The sequence below is a fragment of the Alosa alosa genome, chromosome 22 (assembly GCF_017589495.1).
Source record: "Alosa alosa isolate M-15738 ecotype Scorff River chromosome 22, AALO_Geno_1.1, whole genome shotgun sequence".
Classification (NCBI taxonomy): Eukaryota; Metazoa; Chordata; class Actinopteri; order Clupeiformes; family Clupeidae; genus Alosa; species Alosa alosa.
In genome coordinates this window covers 21,161,994-21,186,276 of record NC_063210.1, presented here as the reverse complement: position 1 = coordinate 21,186,276, position 24,283 = coordinate 21,161,994, and the positions used below count along the sequence as shown (strand labels likewise).

The 24,283-nt window shown below is 42.4% G+C and overlaps 2 protein-coding genes across 5 annotated transcripts; one reads left to right on the top strand and one right to left on the bottom strand.

Annotated features, from left to right (window-relative positions):
• Window positions 1–10,475, top strand: prkar1ab (protein kinase, cAMP-dependent, regulatory, type I, alpha (tissue specific extinguisher 1) b). Of its 2 annotated transcripts, none has more exons than XM_048232822.1 (11): window positions 1–115; window positions 1,252–1,451; window positions 4,194–4,361; window positions 4,548–4,639; window positions 4,797–4,858; window positions 5,075–5,121; window positions 5,731–5,889; window positions 6,466–6,526; window positions 6,651–6,772; window positions 7,393–7,474; window positions 7,665–10,475. In XM_048232822.1, exons 2-11 carry the CDS (start codon window positions 1,278–1,280, stop codon window positions 7,835–7,837), a joined length of 1,140 nt encoding a protein of 379 aa, XP_048088779.1. In that variant the 5' UTR covers window positions 1–115; window positions 1,252–1,277; the 3' UTR covers window positions 7,838–10,475. The 2 variants fall into 2 exon arrangements, with proteins under 2 accessions (XP_048088779.1, XP_048088778.1); XM_048232821.1 differs by having other exon boundaries at window positions 1,247–1,451.
• LOC125287248 lies at window positions 10,353–22,830 on the bottom strand. 3 transcript variants are annotated; one of them, XM_048232815.1, is made up of 9 exons: window positions 22,709–22,830; window positions 20,639–20,693; window positions 20,267–20,372; window positions 18,180–19,293; window positions 17,713–17,815; window positions 17,105–17,216; window positions 12,403–13,537; window positions 11,442–12,245; window positions 10,353–10,762 (listed from the first exon to the last, which is right to left on the bottom strand). In XM_048232815.1, the coding sequence occupies exons 2-8, from the start codon at window positions 20,685–20,687 to the stop codon at window positions 12,054–12,056; spliced, it is 2,811 nt and encodes a 936-aa protein (XP_048088772.1). In that variant the 5' UTR covers window positions 20,688–20,693; window positions 22,709–22,830; the 3' UTR covers window positions 10,353–10,762; window positions 11,442–12,053. The 3 variants fall into 3 exon arrangements, with proteins under 3 accessions (XP_048088772.1, XP_048088773.1, XP_048088774.1); XM_048232816.1 differs by having other exon boundaries at window positions 10,353–10,746; XM_048232817.1 differs by lacking the exons at window positions 20,267–20,372; window positions 20,639–20,693; window positions 22,709–22,830 and adding an exon at window positions 19,882–19,969.
• Window positions 22,831–24,283: the final 1,453 nt, after the last annotated feature.

Here is a 24,283-nt window from a genome sequence, read left to right as displayed (position 1 = left end):
TTGACCTGTTTCCGGTAGGGCAACCATCCAAGAGGTTGAAAAGAATCAAGAATTTGAGCCTCTGTTACCCGGAAAATACATAACATTTGAGAGAAAGAAAAATTCGAGGATCTAGGTAATTAAATGAATTTGTGCAGGGTTTTGTTATATATGGTTGGTAAACACAACAGAGAGTGATATCGTATGATGTTTTACAGTTTGCTAGTTATCCTACGACTGTCATTTGTTTATAATACGAATCAAGATGGCGTCGACGGGCAGCAGTTGAGGCCCAAAATTTTATCCGATTTTCTGTCAACATTAATGTCGCCTTAAAAGGCCGTGACACCTTGCTCTCAGAAGAACTGAAAACATTGGTTAATACACGAAGTTAACAGGCCTGTTTCTGTAAAGGCACTTGCTCAAAGTACGACAGAGACGCCAACGTTATTGTTCGTTCTGTTAAAAGAAAGGTAACGTCAACGGTAACATAAAGTTAGGCTACCTATTTAGATTAATGTTATTTGTAAGAAGTTGGGTAACGTTAAGATGATGTCCGGAAATGTTTTTTTTATTTTCGAAACTTGACATTTCATTCGCAATAATTTGATATTCGTGGATTCCAGCTTGGAAGTGTTAATACGCTAACGTTACTTTCTGAGTGCAAACCCGACCTCTGAATCTTGAAACAATTGTTTCCGTTAATATTTGGACTTGAAAATAACTCTGGGTGTACCCTTGGAAATCATAAACGCCTACAATGTCATCTTATCGGGCTGCGTATGTAACTGTTGTAACTAAATGTAGCCAGCAAGTTGTGCCGTAAGGTTAATAGGCCTAGCTACTATTTGTCATAGGCATTACAATCGCACACAGATTATTATTGACCTGAATCCAATTACAAGCGGGCAGCAAAATTAATACAATAATCTCGGTGCCCCGTTGTTCTCATCGTCTTGTTGATTATGTTTGCAGCTGTGTGTGTGTGTGTGTGTGTGTGTGTGTTTTTCTACTCGATAGTGGGTATTAAAGTACTTAGATCAACGAGGTGCAAAATCATTTGCTGTATTGTTGTCATTGAAATCCATGACACAATGGATAGGTATGAGGTACAGAAAATAACAGAGTACACAGAACTGTTTGTTGGGGGAGTTGTTTACTGTATGTGCAAATGCATTGATAACAGATCACAAACCACAGAAACCATTTATTCACTGGAAATGAGAACTGATACTCTGAAGCTCACCATCCCATGTCCTCCTCCAAGGTCAGAGGTTGAAGAGTCAAAGGTCAGCAGCATGGCGTCCGGCAGTGCGAGCAGCGAAGAGGAGAAGAGCCTGCGGGAGTGTGAGCTGTACGTGCAGCGGCACAACGTCCAGCAGCTGCTGAAGGACTGCATCGTGCAGCTGTGCACCTCCAGGCCAGACCGCCCCATGGCCTTCCTCAGGGAATACTTTGAGCGACTGGAGAAGGTATGGGGGTCACAGATATTTTCAGTTAATTTGTTAGTTAATTGTCCCTGGGTGGGGCGTGATACACCACAACACTACATAATGATAATAATAATAATAATAATAACAATAGTAATGACAAGTCATGATAATAACAATGACCATAAACATATACAAGCCGTGACTAAAGATAATCAGTTAATACATAACATACATAGTACATAACTAAGAACTAGACCTTGACTGATATGGAATTGTAAAGACTGATTCCAATATTAATATTTGAGGATTTCAGAAAACAATAATGTATACATTGTCTACACAATGTAAAAATGATGTCCAATAATTAGCATATTGAAACTTACTGTTCAGATCAATGTTACATTTACATTTATTAATTTAGCAGAAGCTTTTATTCAAAGTGACTTACATATCCCAATCATATTACAAAGGCTACTGACCCTGGAGCAACTCGGGGTTAAGTGCCTTGCTCAAGTAACCTGACAATAGCCAGATGAATGTCGCTCCGCTTAGCTCCGCCTAGCTTCACTCACATCCATCTGGGACCTTTTCCATTGAGAGTGATTTCTGCAACCGACTTTTATGGTTCAGCCAATCAGGACGCAGGGCGGAGTTTCATAGATGTGACATAGCGTAGAAGCGACTGTGAGACTGTTATCAGCGTCACGGGTTGGCTTCGATGTGAGTGGTTGAAGTAGCACGTCAATAGATGACGGACAAGTGGCTTATTCAATCATATGCAAGCATTTTTTGATTAGGCCCAGCCTTCTCACACTTCAATGGAACGGTTCCAGATGGATGAGTGGAGCTAGGCGGAGCGAAATTCATCTGGCTATTGTCAGGTTATTGCTCAAGGGCACAACTGTGAAAGTCGGGTATTGAACCCACAACTTTTTTGGCTACTGCATGCTAGCCCAGTTCCTTAACCACTATGCTACCATCGTCCAACATATTGTGTACAATTGGGCCAAACTATCTGGTAGCCTATTGAAAGGCTCTTATAATAAATCATGAAAAAAGCAAAATTTTCACAATACGTCCCCTTTAATTTAAAAATAATTATCGTCCGTTATCAATGCTAATACCGATAGATCGGCAAATAGCTAATATCGGCCGATAATACTCTGATTTATCTGTCAGGTCTTACGAAAACATCACACAATATCATACACAGTATTCAAAGTCACCCAAGTGAACACAAGGCTACCAACAAGCTATCAAGCTATCTCCTCTGCCAGGAGGTAACGTTTTCGGTGTGATTTGTCTGTCTGTCTATCTGTCCGTCCGTCAATGTGCAGAATAACGCACAAACTACTGTCCCGATTTCCATGAAGCTTGGTGGAAAGACGTAGCATGGTCCAAGGATGAACTCATAACATTTCGTCTGACACATGGGCCTCCTGTAGTGATTTAGTTTTGCTTTCCCTACTCTTGTGCCATATGGCATTCACGCCTGTTTTGCCCTCTAGTGTTTAAACTGAGGAAATGCATCACTTGATGGCTTTGGGGTTCCTAAACCAGTGTGTGGGTGTTCCCATGACATGGAATTAATGAATTCATGCAGTGCAGTATAGCATTTTCACATCAAGCTGGTTGCCTTAAGGCGATGTGCGTCTTGTGATTATAATTGGGCTGTGTTTAGCCAGCTTCACACGGATATCTCGAGTTTGAGTTTTACTTGACTTGTATGTACAGCGGAGCTACATGGCCACGATTGCGGAGTTCTGCGCTTCTGAATGCCCTTCTGCTTAAGCGTGGTTATGGTTGTGGCTTCCAGGCTTTTGTCAAAGTGAGGCCCTTTGCATATCATATCAGATCTGAGATCTGTACCTGTGCTAAGAGGACATTACAGTGAAGTGGCAGTTGAGTGGGTGTGTTATGTCCCATGATTGCTATCGTGATTGCATTGCATGTGATGTCCTACCAATCAATGAGAATATAGTGATCCATCTAGTTGTCATTTAGAGGAGGTTAAGATTTGTTATATTTATCAGTGATGAGAATAAATTAATAAACATAAAAATGCTCTTCAAGAGGAGGCAAAAGAATGTGAAGACACTGTACTGTGTCCAGCTCTCTGTGAGAGCATATGAATACATACAATTTGCACTTCAAAAGGCTAGAAGAATATGGGGATGTTGTGATATTTCCAAGAATGAATAGGAGCTTTGTCTTGATGTGAACTTCTTTATTGACACCACATTACTCACTATCGGCCTCCCCTCATGAACTGGTGCGCCGTCACAGAACTAGCAAGTTGTTCACCGTTAGTCGTCATTTTCTAGACTCTCAAAATATGTCTTTCCTTGGTATATATATATATATATATATATATATATATATATATATATATATGTTTATTTGTCTTGCTGCTGGTATAAGAATGTATAAAACAATAGTTGCAAAGTAAACCACATATTGTTTTGGCTTGTGTAAAGCAAGTGCCTTGCCTTTGTCTCCATCTAAACTTCAGAACCTCTCATGGCACATATCTATATACTTGCATTCATTTGTATGTTCCTCTATAATATATCATACACATGCATGACCTATGTGCATTTCATATGTATGTACCTCTATTATACACATGCATGTGCTGTATGCATTTCATATGTTCCTCTATCATACACATGTGTGTACTTTGTGCATTTCATATGTTTGTTCCTCTCTAGATGATACACATGCATGTACTGTATGTGTTATTAATGTGTGTTGTTTTGCATTCCTCTCTTGGCCCTGCAGGAGGAAGCCAAGCAGATCCAGAATCAGCAGAAGGCGAGTTCTCGCTCGGACTCCCGGGAGGATGAGGTGTCCCCTCCCATGAACCCCGTGGTGAAGGGTCGCATGCGGCGAGGAGCCATCAGTGCCGAGGTCTACACGGAGGAGGATGCCGCCTCATACGTCCGCAAGGTACACACACACACACACACAGATGCATACAGTGACATCAACTACAGGGGTGCAACAATTAATCGATTAGTTGACACATTAAATTAATTGCCAACTATTTTGATAATCTGTTAATTGGTGTGTATGTCATAATTGTCTGCTTGTTGCTTCTTAAATGTATACATTTCTAATCTGATCCTATTCTAGGTCATACCTAAAGATTACAAGACAATGGCAGCTCTTGCCAAAGCCATAGAGAAGAACGTGCTCTTCTCCCACCTTGACGACAATGAAAGAAGGTACAGACATTTGCCCCCAGTCAGGTTTAGATGTCAAGTCATTTTTCTGTGGATGTTTTTATCTTCTGTTTTTCCCCAATGTAAGGGTAATCACGTTATTACATTATGTTTGTGTAGAAGTCCTCACAGTCAATCTTTCCATTCATTTGTTCTCCAGTGACATCTTTGATGCTATGTTCCCAGTCACGTATATTGCTGGGGAGATAGTCATACAGCAAGGTAAGATCACTTACTTTACTACAGCAGATGTTGTATCTCAGTTATGTATGCAAACTACATTTTTTTAATGCCTTTATAATTAATTTCATTTTATTTATCGCTTTTGTAAATTGATTGTGCTATTCTTCACAGCTGGATGTGACTTGTCGAGCACATGCTGTTAAGCCCCATGGCTCGTCAGCAGTTTAAAGTTCCATTATGTTTGTCATTTTACAGGTGATGAGGGAGATAATTTCTATGTCATCGATCAGGGAGAGATGGATGTAAGTAGTGCCACTATGTGACACTGAACACTAATGAGTTTATCAAGTTGCAACTCAGTTCGACTATGTCCAGTCTGATACCTCTCCTGGTCAAGCTATACTGTATCGTCTTCTACTGTATCAAAACATTGCTAAGCATTTTTGCATCTTTCTCTGTTCATATCCTGTATTTTGCAGCAGTGTCTTGAAATGGTACATGATACGTCCTCATATTATATGTACTGTGGTAGTCCAAGCACTCCTGGATATATATATATATATATATATATATATATATATATATATATATAACCTGCGTAGTGTTGACGACGCAGCGCAGCCCTCGGATTGGAAGTCAAGTGTGCTAGCAATCGAGCTAAAGGCCCCAAGCTGCTAGCTCTCTCACTAGCACGTCTCTTAAGCCGTCGGGAGGGAGGTTTACACAACATACATGCTGCACAGCTATGTAGCAGTTGGCTAACATTACACTCACCTCCCTAAACCTCACTCCCGATCCGGGTCACAGCATGTAACTGGTGTTGTGTTGACCGCGCTGCTGCACAGCTACGTACAAGCTCGCTACCGTTGCATTCGCTTCAGTGTCTTTCCTCTGTTTCGTGTTGGCTTCAGGTGTATGTGAACGGAGAGTGGGCCACAAACATCGGCGAGGGGGGCAGCTTCGGCGAGCTCGCCCTGATCTACGGCACTCCTCGTGCCGCCACAGTCAGAGCCAGGACCAACGTCAAGCTGTGGGGTATTGACCGAGACAGCTACCGGAGAATACTCATGGTAAGACGGGCAGACACTGTGCTGTTCATACTCCCACATTTAATCCATATATCGCTTTCAAATGAAACCAAGATCCACACACAGCCTGGTTAGGTGCAGGTAGATTGCAGGAACATACTTAAATAGCAAAAATAAGATTGCTCTACCGCACACTGTTGACTTTTTACTCGGTTTTATTCAGACCGAAGAGCGCGTTTCGCATACAGCGTCCTCAGGTTCGCTCAGGTCAACAGTATGCGGCAGAGCAATCTTATTTTTGCCATATAGCGCTTTATCAAGGTACCCAAAGCACTTTACAGTGAAGGGGGGAGTCTCACTTAAACCACTACCGATGTGCAGCACCTACCTGGGTGATGCCACTAGGTTCTGGGTTCTGATTCCGTAAAAAAAGGTTGTGATGGTGTGTGGACATGGTCTGGAGTTTATTGAAGCTGTTTGTGTTTGTTTTGATAACAAAGGTGTATTTTCTTTTATTTGTTTAAAAGTAGTGTGTTCCGTAATGCCACAAAATGTCAGTACTCCTGTGTTTTGGTGTGTCTTCTCTGAATCCTGTGTCTGTGTCTCTGTCTCCCTCAGGGGAGCACTTTAAGGAAGAGGAAAATGTATGACGAGTTCCTTAGCAAAGTCTCCATCTTAGGTAAACATTGACTCTAAACTTTGATGCTGATGTTTGTCTTTGTCGATGTTTTTGTCAATCCAGTCAGCCTTGGCTAGACGGGAGGATTATAAGGCTAACTCGCATTGTTTCCATGCATCCTCAGAGTCTTTGGATAAGTGGGAGCGCCTCACGGTGGCCGACTCACTGGAGCCAGTTCAGTTCGAGGACAGCCAGAAAATTGTAGTTCAGGGAGAACCGGGAGACGAGTTTTTCATCATACTGGAGGTAACCAACACATTCTCTGTTCACAGGGTTTCCGCGGGTCATTAAAAAGCATGAAAAGTAATTAAATAGATTTTGGGAAAATTCAGGCATGAAATGGCATGAAAAAGCATGTACTTCGATGTTCAGAGGCATTAAAAATGATGTAAACTTCATGGAATAAAAACATTGTTTTTCACAATTTATTTTGATTATATAAACATCTAAATTTAATTTTGATCAGAAGTATAGCGTAATGGTTGACAGGCGGAACCTTTTAATTGCCTGTTTTTTACAGCCGGTGCATGAAGTTGCAACACCAGATGCTAGTAATGCAACGTGCTATGAGTGTGACTGAGTGAGTGTACTCTGTGGCAAAAGAACGGAGGAAATATCAAATGATGGAAAAATTCTGTATCTGCAGTTAGACATGGGCATGAAATTAGTTTAAAGTGGCATGAAAAAGCATGAAATGAGATTTGCAGAAACCCTGTGTTCAATTAAGTTGTATTATTCAAAACTTAACAATAACTTATTTCATTCAATTAATTAAGTAATGTTGAAATTAGCATGTTTTTGTCAGCCATATAGGGTTATTGAGTTGCTGTTGATTGTACTCTTTCTTTTTTGGGGGCCTCACACAGGGCAGTGCCGCTGTTTTGCAACGCAGGTCAGAGAATGAGGAGTTTGTGGAGGTCGGACGGTTAGGACCCTCTGACTACTTCGGTGGGAATCTTTTTCTTCTTTTCTGAAGACATAGATATTTTATACATACATTGATGCATAAGAAGACACTGAAGTAGTACTTCCCTGTGGATTTTTTTATTTTATTTTTTTAGTCCTATGATGAACTGGAATAGTGTTCATTTGTAAGTCTTTACTGAGAACTCTGGTGTGTGTTTGTGTTCGTTTGCAGGTGAAATTGCTTTGTTGATGAACCGTCCACGTGCCGCTACGGTTGTGGCCCGTGGTCCGCTGAAGTGTGTGAAGTTGGACCGACCCCGTTTCGAGCGTGTCCTCGGGCCCTGTTCCGACATCCTCAAACGCAACATCCAGCAGTACAACAGCTTCGTCTCGTTGTCCGTCTAAGGAAACCCGTAGGACCACCAACCTCCACCCACCCTCCTCCACCAACCTCCACCCCCTCTTCTCTTTCATGCCTTGCCCCAACCCCTCAACCCCCCCTCAGCCCAGACCTCACGGTCAGGCAGGGTCTCCACAGTATGCTCTTTGCATTTGCCGTTTCCTCCAGGTTTTTTGTTTGTTTGTTTGTTTGTTTGTTGGTTGGTTGGTTGGTCGGATGTTTTTTTAAGAGCCAGGAGCGGCACCCCCTTGCACTTCACCAGCTTGACACCTTTTTTTGTGGTTGTTTCGTGCACCTGTTAAGTTCATTGAAGAATGGGATGTTTCTGTTGACGCGACAGTGCAGTAGTGGTTTTGGCGGAGGCTCGTGGAAGAGTAGACAATCAGATTGAAATGTTCTCACTTTGCTTTTCACGTGTGGTTGTTAAACGTGGCTTTTTTTTTTTTTTTTTTTTTTTTTTTAAAGGTTTTCTGAGTGTGAGTTTGAAAATGAAGGATATCTTGAAGAAACCAAAAGAGAGTGTGAAAAACAATAATTAAAAAACAACAACTGACATCAATACACTTGAAATTCATACAGGCCCGAATTACAATGTTGTTTGGTAGCTTCTTGCTTGACGTTACTCCTGAAAAAACTTTCAGAACTGGCAGTCAGCCTTAATGTGTGTGGATCTTTCGTCTTTTCCTTGGGTTCTCCTCTGAAGTCAACTCGTTTATGAATGGACCAGAGTAGTGTAGGCACAGCTCCAGCAATCTGACCTGAGACCTTTTCTGGAACACTTAACCTTCCAACAGACTTCTAGAATGCCAGATATTTAACCTTGCTTTGAGCACGGCCAATCAAACAGAAAAAAAGTCAGGTTCCAAACACACCTTATGTCTCAGATAAAGTCGTTCCGAATGTGAACGTTCACACCAGGGGTTTTAGTTAGATTGGATATTGTTAGGGGGTCGGTGGAAATGAGCAGGGTGCGGTTGGTTACAAGACAACAGTAGAGGGCATTTGATTGTTACGTAATCCTGTGTCATTACCATCAGTTTCAATACAGTAGGTTATTCTGGGTTTTATGGCTTATTCTCTGGCAAAGTGATTTGTTTTGCGGGGGTTTTGTGTGGGAGAAAATTGAGCAGCATATTTTTGCTTATCTTAACTGTTAAAAAGGGTTGTAAAATGTTTCAGTGATTTGAATTTTTCAATTCTCAACTCTTGAAGTTTCTCTTCAGTAATTGGTTGGTGTCATTTGCTTCCGAGCATTGCTCCGTTCTGTTTAGTTTTGAAACTAGTGCCAAACATTGAAATTTATGTGTATGGCACAACAATTCATTGCTGTTGTGATTTTACAAGAGAATATATTAAGCCAGTTCAATCGTAACAAGACAAAACTATGATCAGATCTTACTGGGAAAAGCTGTTTTAGACCAAAATGTATCGTTATCAGTATTTAATGTCTCGTCAGTATCCGCCACTTACTACATGTTTAACCATTTGCGCCACCATTTTAACGTTGTGTAGATTCTTTGAGTAAGAAATCTTCTACAAAAACACCATGTTATTTAGGAGTGCCATAATAACAGATGTGAAAGCTTTGCTCTGTTGTAAGAAACCCCAAACAAGAGCACATCAAACCATACTTAACTTTCACAACAAGCTCCGCGCTCAAATCTCTGACATGGCCTCAAACAGGAAGGGACACTGTATTACGGAGACTTGCGCCAATGTACTGGGTGATCAACCCCATGCAGACAAAATGGAGTCATTCTTTTTTTAAGTCGTTCTGATATCACATTTCACGCTACAAAGTTTATTTTACTGAGTATCGTGAGGAGTTGTCTTCTCATTGGAATGTGAACTGCATGTGCAGCATCCGAATGCCATGGCTGTTGGTTACCTGAGATAAACAGGTGACTGGTGTTGGCAAGTAACCCAAGAAGACAAAAAAAAAAAAAAAGGAAATGCAAGCTTTTTGATGTACAGCTTCAGTGCTGTGTAGTACTAGGGGCACTAAATTGCAGTCGGGTTTAAGGTCTTTTTGTGAGGGATAAAATGACTCCTTTTTTTTTTCTGGAACTCTCCATTTGTACTGTTTTACCATTGTACTGTAAAGTGATATTGCTGTCCATTCCATCCCCATTGCTGCCACCCATGTAAACATGACAATGTTCCTACACAGAGCTGGAAAAGGACCCCGCTTTCACCACTGACCTCTTCTCCTCTGTCGCTTTTTGTTTTGTTTTGTTAATTATCTTTACTGGGTGTGAATGTGTGTGACTGGAATTGATGAGCGGAGGTGTGTGCGTGTGTGTGTGTGTGTGTGTGTGTGTGAGTGAGTATGTACGTTACCAAACAGATTAACATAGTTTGCCTTAGCTTCTGTTACCGAGGGAGGGAACTCTCCTGCTTGCCCATCCTTCTGAGGGTGCTTGCCCATCCTTCTGAGGGTGTCACGTGACCCGCAGTGACCTCCACCTGCCGGTCGACCGAGGACCATCTTTCTTTTTTCTGTCTTATTTTTTAAAAAATTCTATTTTACCCAATGTCTGTACAATGTTTAATTTCTTGTATGTGTGCTCAGACTATAGCCCTTTTTTGGTATAGATTGTCCTAATGGCAGTTTAAGCAATAAAAAAATGTTGTATTATTGAATCGGTCTCTACAGCCCCTTTGGCTTGTGTATTTTTCTTGTGAGTTTCAATTGCAAGGTCCTTCAGATACAGTAAGTAATGAGCTACCATTCACTAATCGACAACATTGGTGTAGTCCAAACAACAGTTCACACAGTTCACTTGATCACAAGTAATTTGAGGCTTACAAGAAGCCAGAGAGCGTTGCTTGTAGTCAGCATCCGCATCACGACTGTGGCCGCGACTCCTCGTCTGCTTGACTCCTCCCATTTTCTTTAACATTCCTCCTTCTTCTTCCTCTTCCGTCGTCTGTCACGATCAAAATGATTAACAACGGAATTTTTTTTCTGAGTTCATGCCACTAAAATACAGTATATTTTAAAAGTACAAGCCTAATTCTACACAGCTAAAAAAAATGAAGGGAACACTTACAGTTTTTCACAATTGCCAAAACACATTTTTTAAAACCTTGCACCCTTTTCTCCTTTCTGGCAGACAGTTCTTGCAAAATCAAACAATCACCTCAGAACAGTTTCACCTCAACACCAAACAACGTCAGAGTACTGATCCGATGTGTGTTCCCTTAATTTTTTTTGAGCAGTGTAGTAGTTTACTAACACACATACCAGAGTGTTGCTATGGTGTTTGGGTTCACAACCAAATCCATGGTGTAAATGTCAACACTAAACTCATCTGAATAAGGTTGGCCAAATATTAAAAGTAGAGCACCTTCAGATTAACAGTAGGTGGCGCCATTAAGCTATAGTACTAGAGCTGCAAAAAGATGGCGTCAAAGAGCACCAGTCAAACCATTACCAATGGAAGCCATGGGAACAGTGATCACATTTCTGTTGGTTTCATCCTGCTGATTTTATACAGATGAACAATTCTACCCATCATTGTGGTCAGCTTAAATAATAATAATAATATTATTATTATGAAATAATCCTAATCATATGATGATACAGTACATTTGTGAGAGGCCTACCTCTTCTTATCTTGTTTGGCCCTTTCCTCAGCGAGTTTTTCCTCCAAGAGGGCGGCATATTCCTCCGACGTGATCACCCTCGCTGGGAGAGGCAGGCGCTTCCGGGGAGAGTCGGACTTCACAAACTTGGGGGGGACCAGAATGTTTGCAAGCTCCTCCGGGATTAAGCCAGCCAGCACCAGGGGGTTCGGCTTCGAACCGCAAGTTGAACAGGCACCATACCGGTTGGTAGCACAACTACGGGCAGCGGTAGCAATGCTGGAGCTGGCATCTCCCACAGGGGCAGCAACAGCATCAGGGGCAAAAGCAACAGGGGCAGCAGCAACAGCATCAGGGGCGGAAGCAGGGGCAACATCATCAGGGGCAAGAGCAACAGCATCAGGGGCGGAAGCAGGGGCAACATCATCAGGGGCAAGAGCAACAGCATCAGGGGCGGAAGCAACAGCATCTGGGGCAACAGCATCAGGGGCGGAAGCAGGGGCAACATCATCAGGGGCAAGAGCAACAGCATCAGGGGCAAGAGCAACAGCATCAGGGGCGGAAGCAACAGCATCTGGGGCAACAGCATCAGGGGCAACAGCATCAGGGGCAACAGCATCTGGGGCAACAGCATCAGGGCAACAGCATCAGGGCAACAGCATCTGGGGCAACAGCATCAGGGGCAGCAGCAGCATCACTAGAGGAGGCAGTGGTGGTGGCACAGACAGAGGGGTCTGTGGCTGGTGAAACGGCTGGGGTACCTCCAGGAGAGACAGCGGAAGCACCGGGGGCAGTACGCGAAGAAGAGGAAGTGATTTTCACAATCTGCAAAGGGGAAAAAGGTAATATTTGATGTTAGTGCTACTTTAACACAACTTGTGTTCTAAACAACAATTACCACAATATCCTTTGTATTCGGCACACATTGTACACAATAATAATAATTACGGTAAATGGCTATTTATTTATTTACTGTATTTACCTGTGAATAATCCACCGCCGCCCTGTCTAGTGGGAAGAGGCCTGTTTTCCTGAACCCGCTCATTATATTGGCAGGTGTCACCGCCTTGAGGTATGCGTGCTTTATAACCGCAGAAAACCGCCGCTTGCTCACCACCAGGTCCCCTCGAACAAGCCCCAAGGAGGACGCCAGCTTGGTGAAGGCATTCTTCAGCGGCCCGAACACAGACACGTCCAGTGGCTGGAGCATGTGCGTGGTGTTCGCCGGTAAGCACACCAGCTCGATGCCCTTGCCTCGGCAGAAGTCGACCGTGTCCTTGGAGACATGCGTCTCATGTTGGTCCAAGAACATAACAAGGGGGCGCTCGGTGGGGGCGTGTTTCACGAAGTGTTCCAGCCACTTCACAAACAGGTCACTGTCCATATAGCCCTTCTCAGAGACGCCGTACAGCGCATCTTTTGGCCCTTCTAGGCCATAGACATCATTTGGGAGGCATTTGGCGAAAATAATAAAGGGAGGGATACTCTCACCACTTGCACTTACACAGCAGTGGACAGTTATAGGATCCCTCGAAGTGCTTTGCTGGGAATATACATGCTTCTGCCCCTTACGGCAGAGGACCTTTTCTCTGGAATGGGTTTGACCAAACCCTGTTTCGTCGCAGTTAAATATTAGGTGTGGCTTATCTCCCAGGCCGTGCTTGGCGTAGAGGGGCTCAATGAGAGAGAAGAGCCCATCCACAGCCACCTTCGTTGCTCCATGAACCCTTTTGCGGTCCAGGGTGTCGGCTTTTCTTGCGGATATGTTTGGGTGGCGGGTACGGAAACGCGACCACCACATTTTGCTGAGGCCTCCCTCCAGGTTGACCATGGTGGGGCGGCCTGAGGCCTTCACCATCTGGAAAGCGAGCGTCTTGGCCACCGTGCGTGTGATGGGGAAGCCGCGGTCACTCATCCACTGGATGTAGGCCACCAGGGCATCCTCCTCGGCCGGAGACAGGGCGCGGTTGGGGTGGGGCTGGTGCAGGTACTTCTTTTTCTTGTAGTCTTGCAAGGTTGTGTGGGGGATGTGGTACTTTGCTGCAACTTTGCGAAGGCTCCCCCCAGCCTTCAGGTCCTCCAAAGCTTGCGCTACGTCCTCTGTATTGTAGCCTTTCCTTTAATAAAAGAATCAGTGTTAACATTTGTTTTCTTGTTTGTTCTGTTTAGTTGTTGAATTTCGTAGTGACAGTACAGATTATATAGTATGAGGGGTGGGGGGGGCTACCTTTTCTTCAAGGTGAAAGCTACAAAGAACCAGAGGTGTGTAACCCAGTTTCAGAAAGTAAACTCAAAAGAACCATGATAGTCAATCACCCGCCTGTGTTGTACTAACAACTGACGACTTGGAAAGGAGAATCATAAATGATCAGACAAGTGCTCTCTTTGAGCAAGCACTTTCACTAAAGTCAAGTCAACTGTCAGACTCTGAAGACTTATTTGATCACTTTAATGCAAAAATGGCAAACATTATGGATGACATTGCTCCATTACAATTCAAGAAAGTTAAGGACAAACAGAAAGCACCATGGAGGCAAAATCCAGCAGTTAAACTTCTAAAAAGAGAGTAGGAAGACTGAAAGAAAATGGCGTAAATACAAACTTCAGATCCACTATGAAATCCATAAAGAGATGCTCCACATATAAACTCTGAAATATGCAAAGCAAGACAGTCTTTCTTTTCTAACATTTTCAATAGAAGTTCAAATAACACTCAGATTCTATTTTCAACTGTTGATAAGTTAACAAATTCCCCACAATTAGCCTGAACTTCTTTAACTAATAAATGCAATGAGTTTTCATCTTTTTTTAAATGTAAAATTGACAAAATCAGACTCAACATATCTGCTCAATTACAAATTCAACAACCTGAACTTCCAACAACAGAGGAAAACTAAACTTGATGTCAGAGTTCAGCTTGATGGACTACGAAACACTTGAAAAAACGGTACAGAATCTCAGCTCTTCCACACGTGTCTTAGACACTCTGCCTACCAATTTCTTCAAAACTGTTTTTCACCTCATAGCGGCGGATGTCCTTCAAATTGTAAATGTATCACTGCTGTCTGGCACTTTTCCTAAGTCACTGAAAACAGCTGTTGTAAAGCCACTTCTCAAGAAGAATAACCTGGATGCCTCCATGCTAAACAATTACAGGCCCATATCCAATCTACCTTTTATTGGCAAAATTATTGAAAAAGTAGTCTTTAATCAATTAACCACCTTCCTAACATCAAATGGGTATTTTGATTACTTTCAGTCTGGTTTTCTGGCAAATCACAGCACTGAAACAGCTCTTATTAAAGTTTCCAATGACATACCAACACAGATTCAGGTAAAACATCAGTCCTAGTGCTACTGGACCTTAGTGCAGCATTTGACACTGTTGATCACAATATTTTACTACACAGACTAGAACACTGGGTTGGATTTACAGGCATAGTTATCAGCTGGCTAAAAATCATATCTACAAGAAAGGAGCTTTTTGTTGCCATCGAAACTGTACCTCAACACCAACGCCCTTGACCTGTGGTGTTCCCCAGGGGTCGATCTTGGGGCCACTATTATTCAACCTCTATATGCTCCCACTTGGACAAATCATTCAAAATAATTTGATTTCATATCATAGCTATGCAGATGACACACAAATTTACTTAGCTCTATCACCAAACGACTATGGTCCTCTTGAATCTATGTGTCAGTGTATAGAACAAATCAACACCTGGATGTCTCAAAATTTTCTTCAGCTAAACAAAGAAAAACTGAAGTAATTATATTTGGTAAAAAATGAGGAAATACTTAGGGTTGCCACTCTCCTTGACACAAAAGGGTTTAAGGCAAAGGATACTGTTACAAATCTTGGTGTATTAATTGACAGTGATCTAAATTTCAACAGCCACATGAAAGCGAAAAGAAAAACTCATTCATGCATTTATCTCCAGCAGGGTTGATTACTGCAATGGACTGTTCACAGGCCTTCCTAAAAAGACTATTAAACAGCTTCAGGTGATACAAAATGCAGCAGCTAGGACTCTAACAAAAAACTAAAAGAACTGACCACATTACTCCAATTCTAAGTCCTTGCACTGGCTTCCAGTAAGTCACAGAATTGACTTTAAAGCACTATTGCTTGTTTATAAATCAGTAAATGGAGCAGGACCTAAATACTTGTCAGACATGCTTCAGCAGTACACACCTTCTCGTCCTCTCAGGTCCCAGGTGAAAACCTGCTAGTAAAACCTACAGTTAGAACTAAACATGGTGAAGCAGCTTTTAGCTTCTATGCTGGCTCAGCTGTGGAACCAACTTTCGGATGACATTAAAAAGGCCCCAACTGTAGCCAGTTTTAAATCTAGACTTAAAGACCAAACTGTTCTCAGATGCTTTCTGCTAACTGTGCCGAGTTACAAACTCTGAATCTGCCTTGACAATTATTCTACTTTGTCTTTTATTACTTTTTTACTACTTTTGCCTTTGTTTTTGCTTACTAATTATTCTTTATTTTAAATGATGTTACCTTGTGTTTTATGTTTTCTTTTTATTATGATCTTTACCTTTTAACTATTCTTTGACTATATTGCCCTTCTATGCTTTTATTTGTTATTATTGTTTGGTTTTGTTTATGTAAAGCACATTGAATGACCTCTGTGTATGAAATGTGCTATATAAATAAACTTGACTTGACTTGACTTGACGACTTGGATAGCTTTCTTATTTTCTAACTTTTACTTTACAATTAGGACTACACAATCTTCCCAACCTTCTCATCAATTTACACACAATACTCTCAACACTCCACAAAAATATATATAATTTCTAACAATTATAGACTGAAATATTTCATTTACATAAGTATTCAGACCCTTTGTTATGACACTTTGCAATTGAGCTCTGGTGCATCCTACTTCTATCAATGGTCCTTGAGATGCTTCTACAACTTGATTGGAGTCCACCTGTGCCTTAATGAATTCACTGGACATTATTAGGAAAGGCAAACATCTCTTTATATACGGTCTCACAGTTGATGGTGTATGTCGGAGGGACCTTGGCCTCTGACCAAGGCCCTTCGTCCCGGATTACTCAGTTTGGCTGAGCACCTAGATCTAGGAAGACTGTTGGTTGTTCCAAACTTTTCCATTTGAGAATTATGGAGGCTACTGGGCTTTTGGGCACTTTCGATGCTGCAGAATTTTCCTGTATCCTTCCTCTGATCTGTCTCGCAGGTCTACGGACAATTCTCTTAACCTTGTGGCTTGGTTTTCACGCCGACATACACCATCAACTGTGAGACCGTATATAAAGAGATGTGTGCCTCTCCTAATAATGTCCAGTGAATTAATTTAGGCACAGACTGTGGACTCCAATCAAGTTGTAGAAGCATCTCAAGGACCACTGATAGAGGTAGGATGCATCAGAGCACAATTACAAAGTGTCATAACAAAGGGTCTGAATACTTATGTAAATTTTTTTATAAATTTACAAAACACTCCAAACACCTGTTTTTTGTGGAGTGTTGGAGCATTGTGTGTAGATTGATGAAAAAAATGAATTGAATACATTTTAAGATGAGTTTGAAACATTACAAAATGTGGAAAACTTGAAAGGGTCTGAAAACGTTCTGGTTGCACTGTACATATATGTATATGTATGTGTGTGTGTGTGTGTGTGTGCGTGTGTGTCTTTACCTTGGAGACTGCTTTTTTGGACTTTTTTGGTGTTCAGCTTTGAACCGTTTTGACTGCACCCTCTCAGCTTTTTGCAGTTTTCTTTTTGATGGTTTGTTCTTCTTAAGAACCTCTGTAAAAACAAACTTGTGTTTAAGAATATCCAAGCTAACATTTACAAATAGCGTCTTTGTACATAACCAGGTTCAATAACAAGAACCATTTTGAAAACGTTTAAAAGGTACTCTAAGCGAAGTTGGGTAACGTCGCTTCTGTTGACGTTCAAACAAAACAGAGAGCTAGCACGCTACTCCCTCCCCCTCCCTCCCATGCAATTGAAACTCTCCTAAACGGGCATCTCATCGGCAATTTGCTGGAACAGTTTGTTGTTTTTATGGTCCAGGTTGGACCAAGTTGTTTTTGTTGCCGTTTTTGGAGCCTGGGCTGTCCACAGAGACCGAGTTTTTTACAGTGTATGCAGGCCACAGACAGCTAGCGGATGGTGTTTGCAGTATGCAACAAAAAATGTTTTAGCTTAGAAACCGTGTAACATCGCTTAGAGCACCTTGAGGAAGGATGGGACGGTTGAAAATTTGTCAAATATATACACAAGTATGCATTGCTCCCACCTATAGGGGCAGCAGCAGCATCAGGGACGGCAGCAGCATCAGGGGCGGCAGCAGCATCACTGGTGGAGGCAGCACGCGAAGCAGAGGCTGTCGTTTTCACGATCTGCAAACGGGGAAAAGGTATATTTGATGTTAGTGCTTTTTTAACACACAACTTGTGTTCGAAACAACAATTACCACAATTTGTCTTTTGTATTTGGCACACTCTGCAGGCTAGTAACCGTATGTATTTTATGCTTCGGGCAGCAATGGGAACAAGGAAAGTGGTTTCGGAGGAAACAAAGAAAAGGAAAAGAGAAAGTCGACCTCGTCAGGCTTTCAGTCGTAAAATATAAATATCCCGCGACTCTTGTTAACACGGAGCTTGTTAACAAAATGTACCCGAAACTGCATAGTATAATCTTATGTCTTAAGAAATGTTTACGGTAATTACGGTAACTGATTATTAATTTATTTACTGTATTTACCTGTGGAGAATCCACCGCCGCCCTGTCCAGTGGGAAGAGGCCCGTTTTACTGAACCCGCTCTTTATATTGGTTGGTGTCACCGCCTTGCGGTATGCGCACTTAAAAAGCGCAGAAAACCGCCGCTTGCTCACCCGGTCCCCTCGAACAAGCCCCAACTGGGACGCCAGCTTCAGCGGCCCTAACACAGACACGTCCAGCGGCTGGAGCATGTGCGTGGTGTTCGCCGGTAAGCACACCAGCTCGATGCCCTTGTCTTGACAGAAGTTGACCACGTCTTTGGAGACGTGCGTCTCACGTTGGTCCAGGAACAAAACAAGGGGGCGCTCGGTGGGGGCATATTTCACAAAGTGGCCCAGCCACTTCACAAACAGGTCACTGTCCATATAGCCCTCCTTAGAGACGCCGTACAGCGCGTCTTTGGGCCCGTCTAGGGCGTAGGAAGCTTTGGGGAGGGATTTGGTGAAAATAATAAGGGGTGGGATACTCTCACCACTTGCACTTACACAGCAGTGGACAGTTATAGGATCCTTTAAAGTGTTTTGCTGGGAATCTACATGCTTCTGGCAGAAGACCATTTCTCTGGAATGGGTTTGACCAAACACTGTTTCGTCGCAGTTAAATATTAGGTGCGGCTTATCTCCCAGGCCGTGCTTAGCGTAGAGGGGCTCAATGAGAGAGAAGAGCCCATCCACAGCCACAGCCTCCTCCGTTGCTCCATGAGGCCTGTTGCGGTCCAGGGTGTCAGGTGTTCTTGAGGTTCTGTCCCAGTGGCGGCGACGGAAACGGAACCACCACATTTTGCTGAAGCCTCCCTCCAGGTTGACCAAGGCGGGGCGACCTGTGGCCTCCACCATCTCCAAAGCGAGCGTCTTGGCCACCGCGTGTGTGATGGAGAAGCCGTGCTCACTCATCCACCGAATGTAGTCCACCAGGGCATCCTCCTCGGCCGGAGTCAGGATGCGGTTGGGGTGAGGATGGTGCATGTACTTATTTTTCTTGTAGTCCTGCAAGGTTGTGTGGGGGATGTGGTACTTTGCCGCAACCTTGCGAAGGCTCCCCCCAACCTGCAGCTCCCCCAAAGCTAGCGCCACGTCCTCTCTATTGTAGACTTTCCTTTAAAAAAAATAATGAGGTGTTAACATTTGTTTTCTTGTTTGTTCTGTTGTTGAATTTCATAGTGACAGTACAAATTATATAGTCCATGTTGGGGGTTTCGTGTGCTTCCCAACAATTGGGACCGTGCATCAATGATGCACGTCTTCGACGTCGCGCAAATGGACACGGAGGAATATACCACTTGCTTTAGACAGCTTCAGTGTTTCCCATACATTGACTTATTTGTGGCGGCCCACCACAATATCAACATTGACCACCACAAAATGATTTTCTAGGTTGTACGACATTGTGCTTAAATCTGGTTAGCATCATAACCACACTGCGCTAATTTGTTAAAAACTGTTGCATTCAAGGTAATTCTGCAAAACTACCACCACAAATAGAATTAAATTCTGTGGGAAACACTGAGCTTCCTTATTTTTTCTAAGTTTCACTTTACAATCAGGACTACACAACCTTCTGATTCTTCAGAGCTACAGCTATGCTCTATGGCAATACTAGGTGAATAATTCCCCTATTACAAGTTCTTTTATCATCAAATTGGCTTCAGAGGTTATATTAAGGTAAAAGTCTTACATAGTGTACCTTTAAGTCCTCAAATGCCTCGTGTCTATATAGTTGCCAATAAATGTACTATTAATCGCTTAATTTTTGCAACCCCACTTCAGCTAGAGCATTTCCGGTTACACTTTACTTGACAGTATCGACATAAGAGTAACATGACACTGTCATGAACGTGTCATAAACAAGTCATAAACATTTATGACATAACGCTTCTGTCATTAAGTGTCGGTTTTTGTCATAACAAATTAGGGTTAGGATTAGGATTAGGTTTAGGGTTAAAATTAGGATTAGGATTAGGGTTAGGGTTAATGTGTCATGACAGTGTCATGTGTTCATGACAGTGTCATATCACTCTTATGTCGATACTGTCAAGTAAAGTGTTACCGCATTTTTCAATAGTGCTTACTTTGAAGACTGCTTTTTCGGACTCTGTTCACCTTTGGACCGTTTTGACTGCTCCCTCTCAGCTTTTTGCAGTTTGCTTTTTGACGGCATGTTCTTCTTCCGAACCTCTGGAAAACAAACTAGCATTTAAGAATATCCAAACGCCTTTGTACAGTAACAGGTTCAATAACGAGAACAATTTTGACCCTAGAATAAAAACAAGGATTAAGATCTCTCTCATAACTGCAACTTGGTTGAATCTCAGTGTTTTCAAGAATGTCACAAATCATACTTGGGTATTATTACAAAGGCACATAGATGTTGACCACTATTCAAGTTCCACAATGACTTGACTGAAGACTCAACTTTAGTTACACTTAGTTAATTCACTTACTGTGCTGTGTTGCTTTGTCCACACTTGTGCTCCCTACATCTGTCACCATGCCAACCTAGGGATAAATTCCAAAAAAGAGAAAAAAGGATAAACTCCAAAGATTCTACAATTTAACCCGATAAGTAGATTGCCTAACTTACAAATGTCTGACGAGACGTTTCTGTCAGCGCCAAGATTCTAACTGCCTCAAAATTCTCAGCAACCGGGCGTTTCACATAGAGGTTGTAATACTGATAGACGTATGAGGAAAAATAAGGTGGCCGATGACACTTTAACGTTGTAAATCAATTCTATTAGACCCAACAAATGAAATAATAAACAGTAAATAATAGCATAATAGGGCTTCTTTAAGCATTTGAAGGCAGGGTGGAATTGTGAAATAGTGCCATATACAGCGGGGAAAATAAGTATTGAACACGTCAACATTTTTTTCAGTAAGTATACTTCCAGTGAGGCTATTCGCATGAAATTTTCACCGGACATTAGTATTAACTTAGGTAATCCACACATATATAAAAATCCAAACATTAATGTCTAAAAGTAGTGTTATGAGTAAAAAAGTAGAATGGCATAGGGAAAAAGTATTTAACACGCTAAGAAAAAGCAGTACACAAACGCAAGGAATGGCAAGGAACAAACTGGAATCTAAGTAGTTAGAGAAATTATCCCTCCTATCTGTGCAAATTCATATAAGCTGGGTTAGTACATACTGGTGAGCTATACAAAATTTGTTAGAAAGGTGTCACACAAGAAACATTTCATGATGGGTAAAAGCAAAGAGCTCTCCCAAGATCTTTGCAACCTTATTGTTGCAAAACATATTAATGGAACTAGTTACAGATGCACTTCAAAACTTCAGAATCATCCAGCAAGCAGTATTGGAGCCATTATTTGCAAGTGGAAGGAACATCACTACATCATCAACTGGCCATGCACAGGATCTCCTTGCAAGATTTCTGACCAGGAAGGCAGAAGGATAGTCAGAAGAGTAGCCCAAGAGCCAAGGACCACTCTGAAAAAACTCCAAAAAGATTTGGACTGTTGGGCTGTTTTTCATCTCATGGTACTAGCAGACTTCATACAGTTGAAGGAATGATGAATGGAGTCATTTTGTTCTGGGAGAATCTTTACATCCACCAGGATGATGAGAATGAGACATGGCTAGACCTTCCAGCAGGACAATGATCCAAACCATTCAGCAAAGGAAGCTCTCAATTGATTTCAGAGAAAGGAAATCAAGGCCCTGACTTCAATCCAATTGAACAGTTTTGGAAGTTAACTAAAGATCAGGATTCACAAGAGGGACCCCTGAAATCTTTAATATTAAAGGACTATCTGTTTAAAAGAAGGGCCAAACTCACACCAGAATACTGTGACTGATTAGTTTCATCATACAGGAAATGCCTTGAAGCTGTCATTACGAATAAAGGCTTTTCCACAAAGTATTTAAGAAATTTCAGCAGGCGTGTTCAATACTTTTTTCCTGTGTCATTCCACTTTATTGCACATAACTCTAACTCTACCTACTTTAATGTTTGGATTTTTTTATATGGGTGGATTATCTGAGTTAATACTAATGTCTGGAGAAAATTTCATGCAAATAGCCTCATTGGAAGTATACTTACTGAACATTTTTTTGACGTGTTCAATACTTATTTTCCCCGCTGTATATTTGTATATGACCAATGGCATTGATTTGAATCTGCAGTGTGCTTTACATAAGGTTACCATGCTGTGGAAACCACACAGTGAGAACAGACAGTGATTTGAATATTTGCACAATATTTGAGTAATTTTAATGTTTAGTGATAGTTCCTTCTGTAGGAGTTGTAACCGTTAAAAGGTATGGTGCATAAATTCATGTATTAGAACTTCCTCTTCTTTATGAAGACCTAAAGATGTTAGTGGGTGGCGTGGTATTAAATCAGCAAGGATTTTGCCCAGTAATTATTAGCATTGGTTCATGTGGGTTCATGGCGCACTACGTGGCGCGTTGTGTTTTATACAAATTAGTAGCCACGGAAGTTGGTTTAGATATACATGTCTGAAATACAAAAAAAGTTAACTTACATCTGTCTCCCCCTGCTCCTCATTGAGAACATGAACGTCAGCTTGATTCTTAGAGGTGAGGCCGATCCTTCTGAGTCCTCTATCGTCGGTACGCCTTGCTTATTCGGCAAGGCATTTAACATCATACTATGGACCTCTTGAGTCTCCTTCATTTTCTCTAACATTGTAATAATTCTAGACAACATGGCTTCACAAGTGGGGTGACCAATTCCCAGAAGAACGGGGCAGGTGTCTCGCTGGGCAGTGGCCCTGGCATCTTGTTGGGCAGGAGGGCAGGTGTCTCGCTGGGCAGTGGCCCTGGCATCTTGTTGGGCAGGAGGGCTGGTGTCTCGCTGGGCAGTGGCCCTGGCATCTTGTTGGGCAGGAGGGCAGGTGTCTCGCTGGGCAGTGGCCCTGGCATCTTGTTGGGCAGGAGGGCAGGTGTCTCGCTGGGCAGTGGCCCTGGCATCTTGTTGGGCAGGAGGGCAGGTGTCTCGCTGGGCAGTGGCCCTGGCATCTTGTTGGGCAGGAGGGCAGGTGTCTCGCTGGGCAGTGGCCCTGGCATCTTGTTGGGCAGGAGGGCTGGTGTTTCGGCTGATAATGTTCTTCTCCGCCGGCCCTCGGACTTGGTCTGGGGGAGTGCGTGGAAGTTCCTCCTCTGAATCCAAACGCCCACGTGATTCTGATTGGCTGCTCATTTTTCTTTGGAGGACATTTGCACTTGCCCTAGAGAGGTTAACAGAGACATACAAAGCAAAGCATACGTAAAGGTGTAAAGTTCAGCTTCAGAAAGTAAAAGTCCTGCCACATTTTGGTTCCTACCATTCACTTAATCAGGAGATTCTAATTAGCACAGTTCTTAAGCCAGGTAGGTCAGCTAGTTAGTGAAATCACATGTGTTAAGTGCACAAGTAAAACCCATACATGGGAGGATTTTTACTTTCTAAAGCCGGACTTTTACATACCTACGGTAATTTCCTGTGTATTAGCTGCATTGTGTATAAACTGCAGGACAGTGTTTAATGCAAGTTAAAAAAAATCCTATTAATACCATATTAACTGCCCCCATATATTAACCTCATAGCTGAAGAAATTTTGCAAAATCAATGTATAAGCCGCAGCTAATAGTTGTGAAATAAATTACGGTACTGCTTCCATACTCTGAAGGAAAATTACCTTTGGACTTGCACTCCCCCACAAACACTTACTTTCTTTTTCTCGAGCCACCTTTGGTGTCAGTCAGGTCAGATGAATACTCAGCTTGATGTAGCTTTACTCTGGCATCTGCATAAGTATCTGTATAAGACAGGAGAGAGACAGATATGAACATAAGTATAAGTAAGTCTCTTTTGATCCCGTGAGGGAAATTTGGAAATTTGGTTATCCCCATCCGTGAATTAGTGAAACACACTCAGCACACAGCTGTGAACACACAGTGGGGTGAAGCACACACTAATCCCGGCGCAGTGAGCTGCCTGCAACAACTGCGGCGCTCGGGGAGCAGTGAGGGGTTAGGTGCCTTGCTCAAGGGCACTTCAGCCGTGCCTACTGGTCGGGGTTCGAATCGGAAACCCTCCGGTTACAGTCCGAAGCGCT

Excerpts from the sequence above, each read along its gene's own strand:
- prkar1ab (XM_048232822.1), top strand. The coding sequence starts at position 1,278 with ATGGCGTCCGGCAGTGCGAGCAGCGAAGAGGAGAAGAGCCTGCGGGAG. Across the intron at positions 1,452-4,193 it reads ACTTTGAGCGACTGGAGAAG|GAGGAAGCCAAGCAGATCCA; the intron begins GTATGGGGGTCA and ends TTGGCCCTGCAG. Across the intron at positions 6,773-7,392 it reads AGTTTTTCATCATACTGGAG|GGCAGTGCCGCTGTTTTGCA; the intron begins GTAACCAACACA and ends GGCCTCACACAG.
- LOC125287248 (XM_048232815.1), bottom strand. The coding sequence starts at position 20,687 with ATGGTGACAGATGTAGGGAGCACAAGTGTGGACAAAGCAACACAGCAC. Across the intron at positions 13,538-17,104 it reads CCAAAAAAGCAGTCTCCAAG|GAAAGGCTACAATACAGAGG; the intron begins GTAAAGACACAC and ends CTTTTATTAAAG. Across the intron at positions 12,246-12,402 it reads CGGCGGTGGATTATTCACAG|ATTGTGAAAATCACTTCCTC; the intron begins GTAAATACAGTA and ends TCCCCTTTGCAG.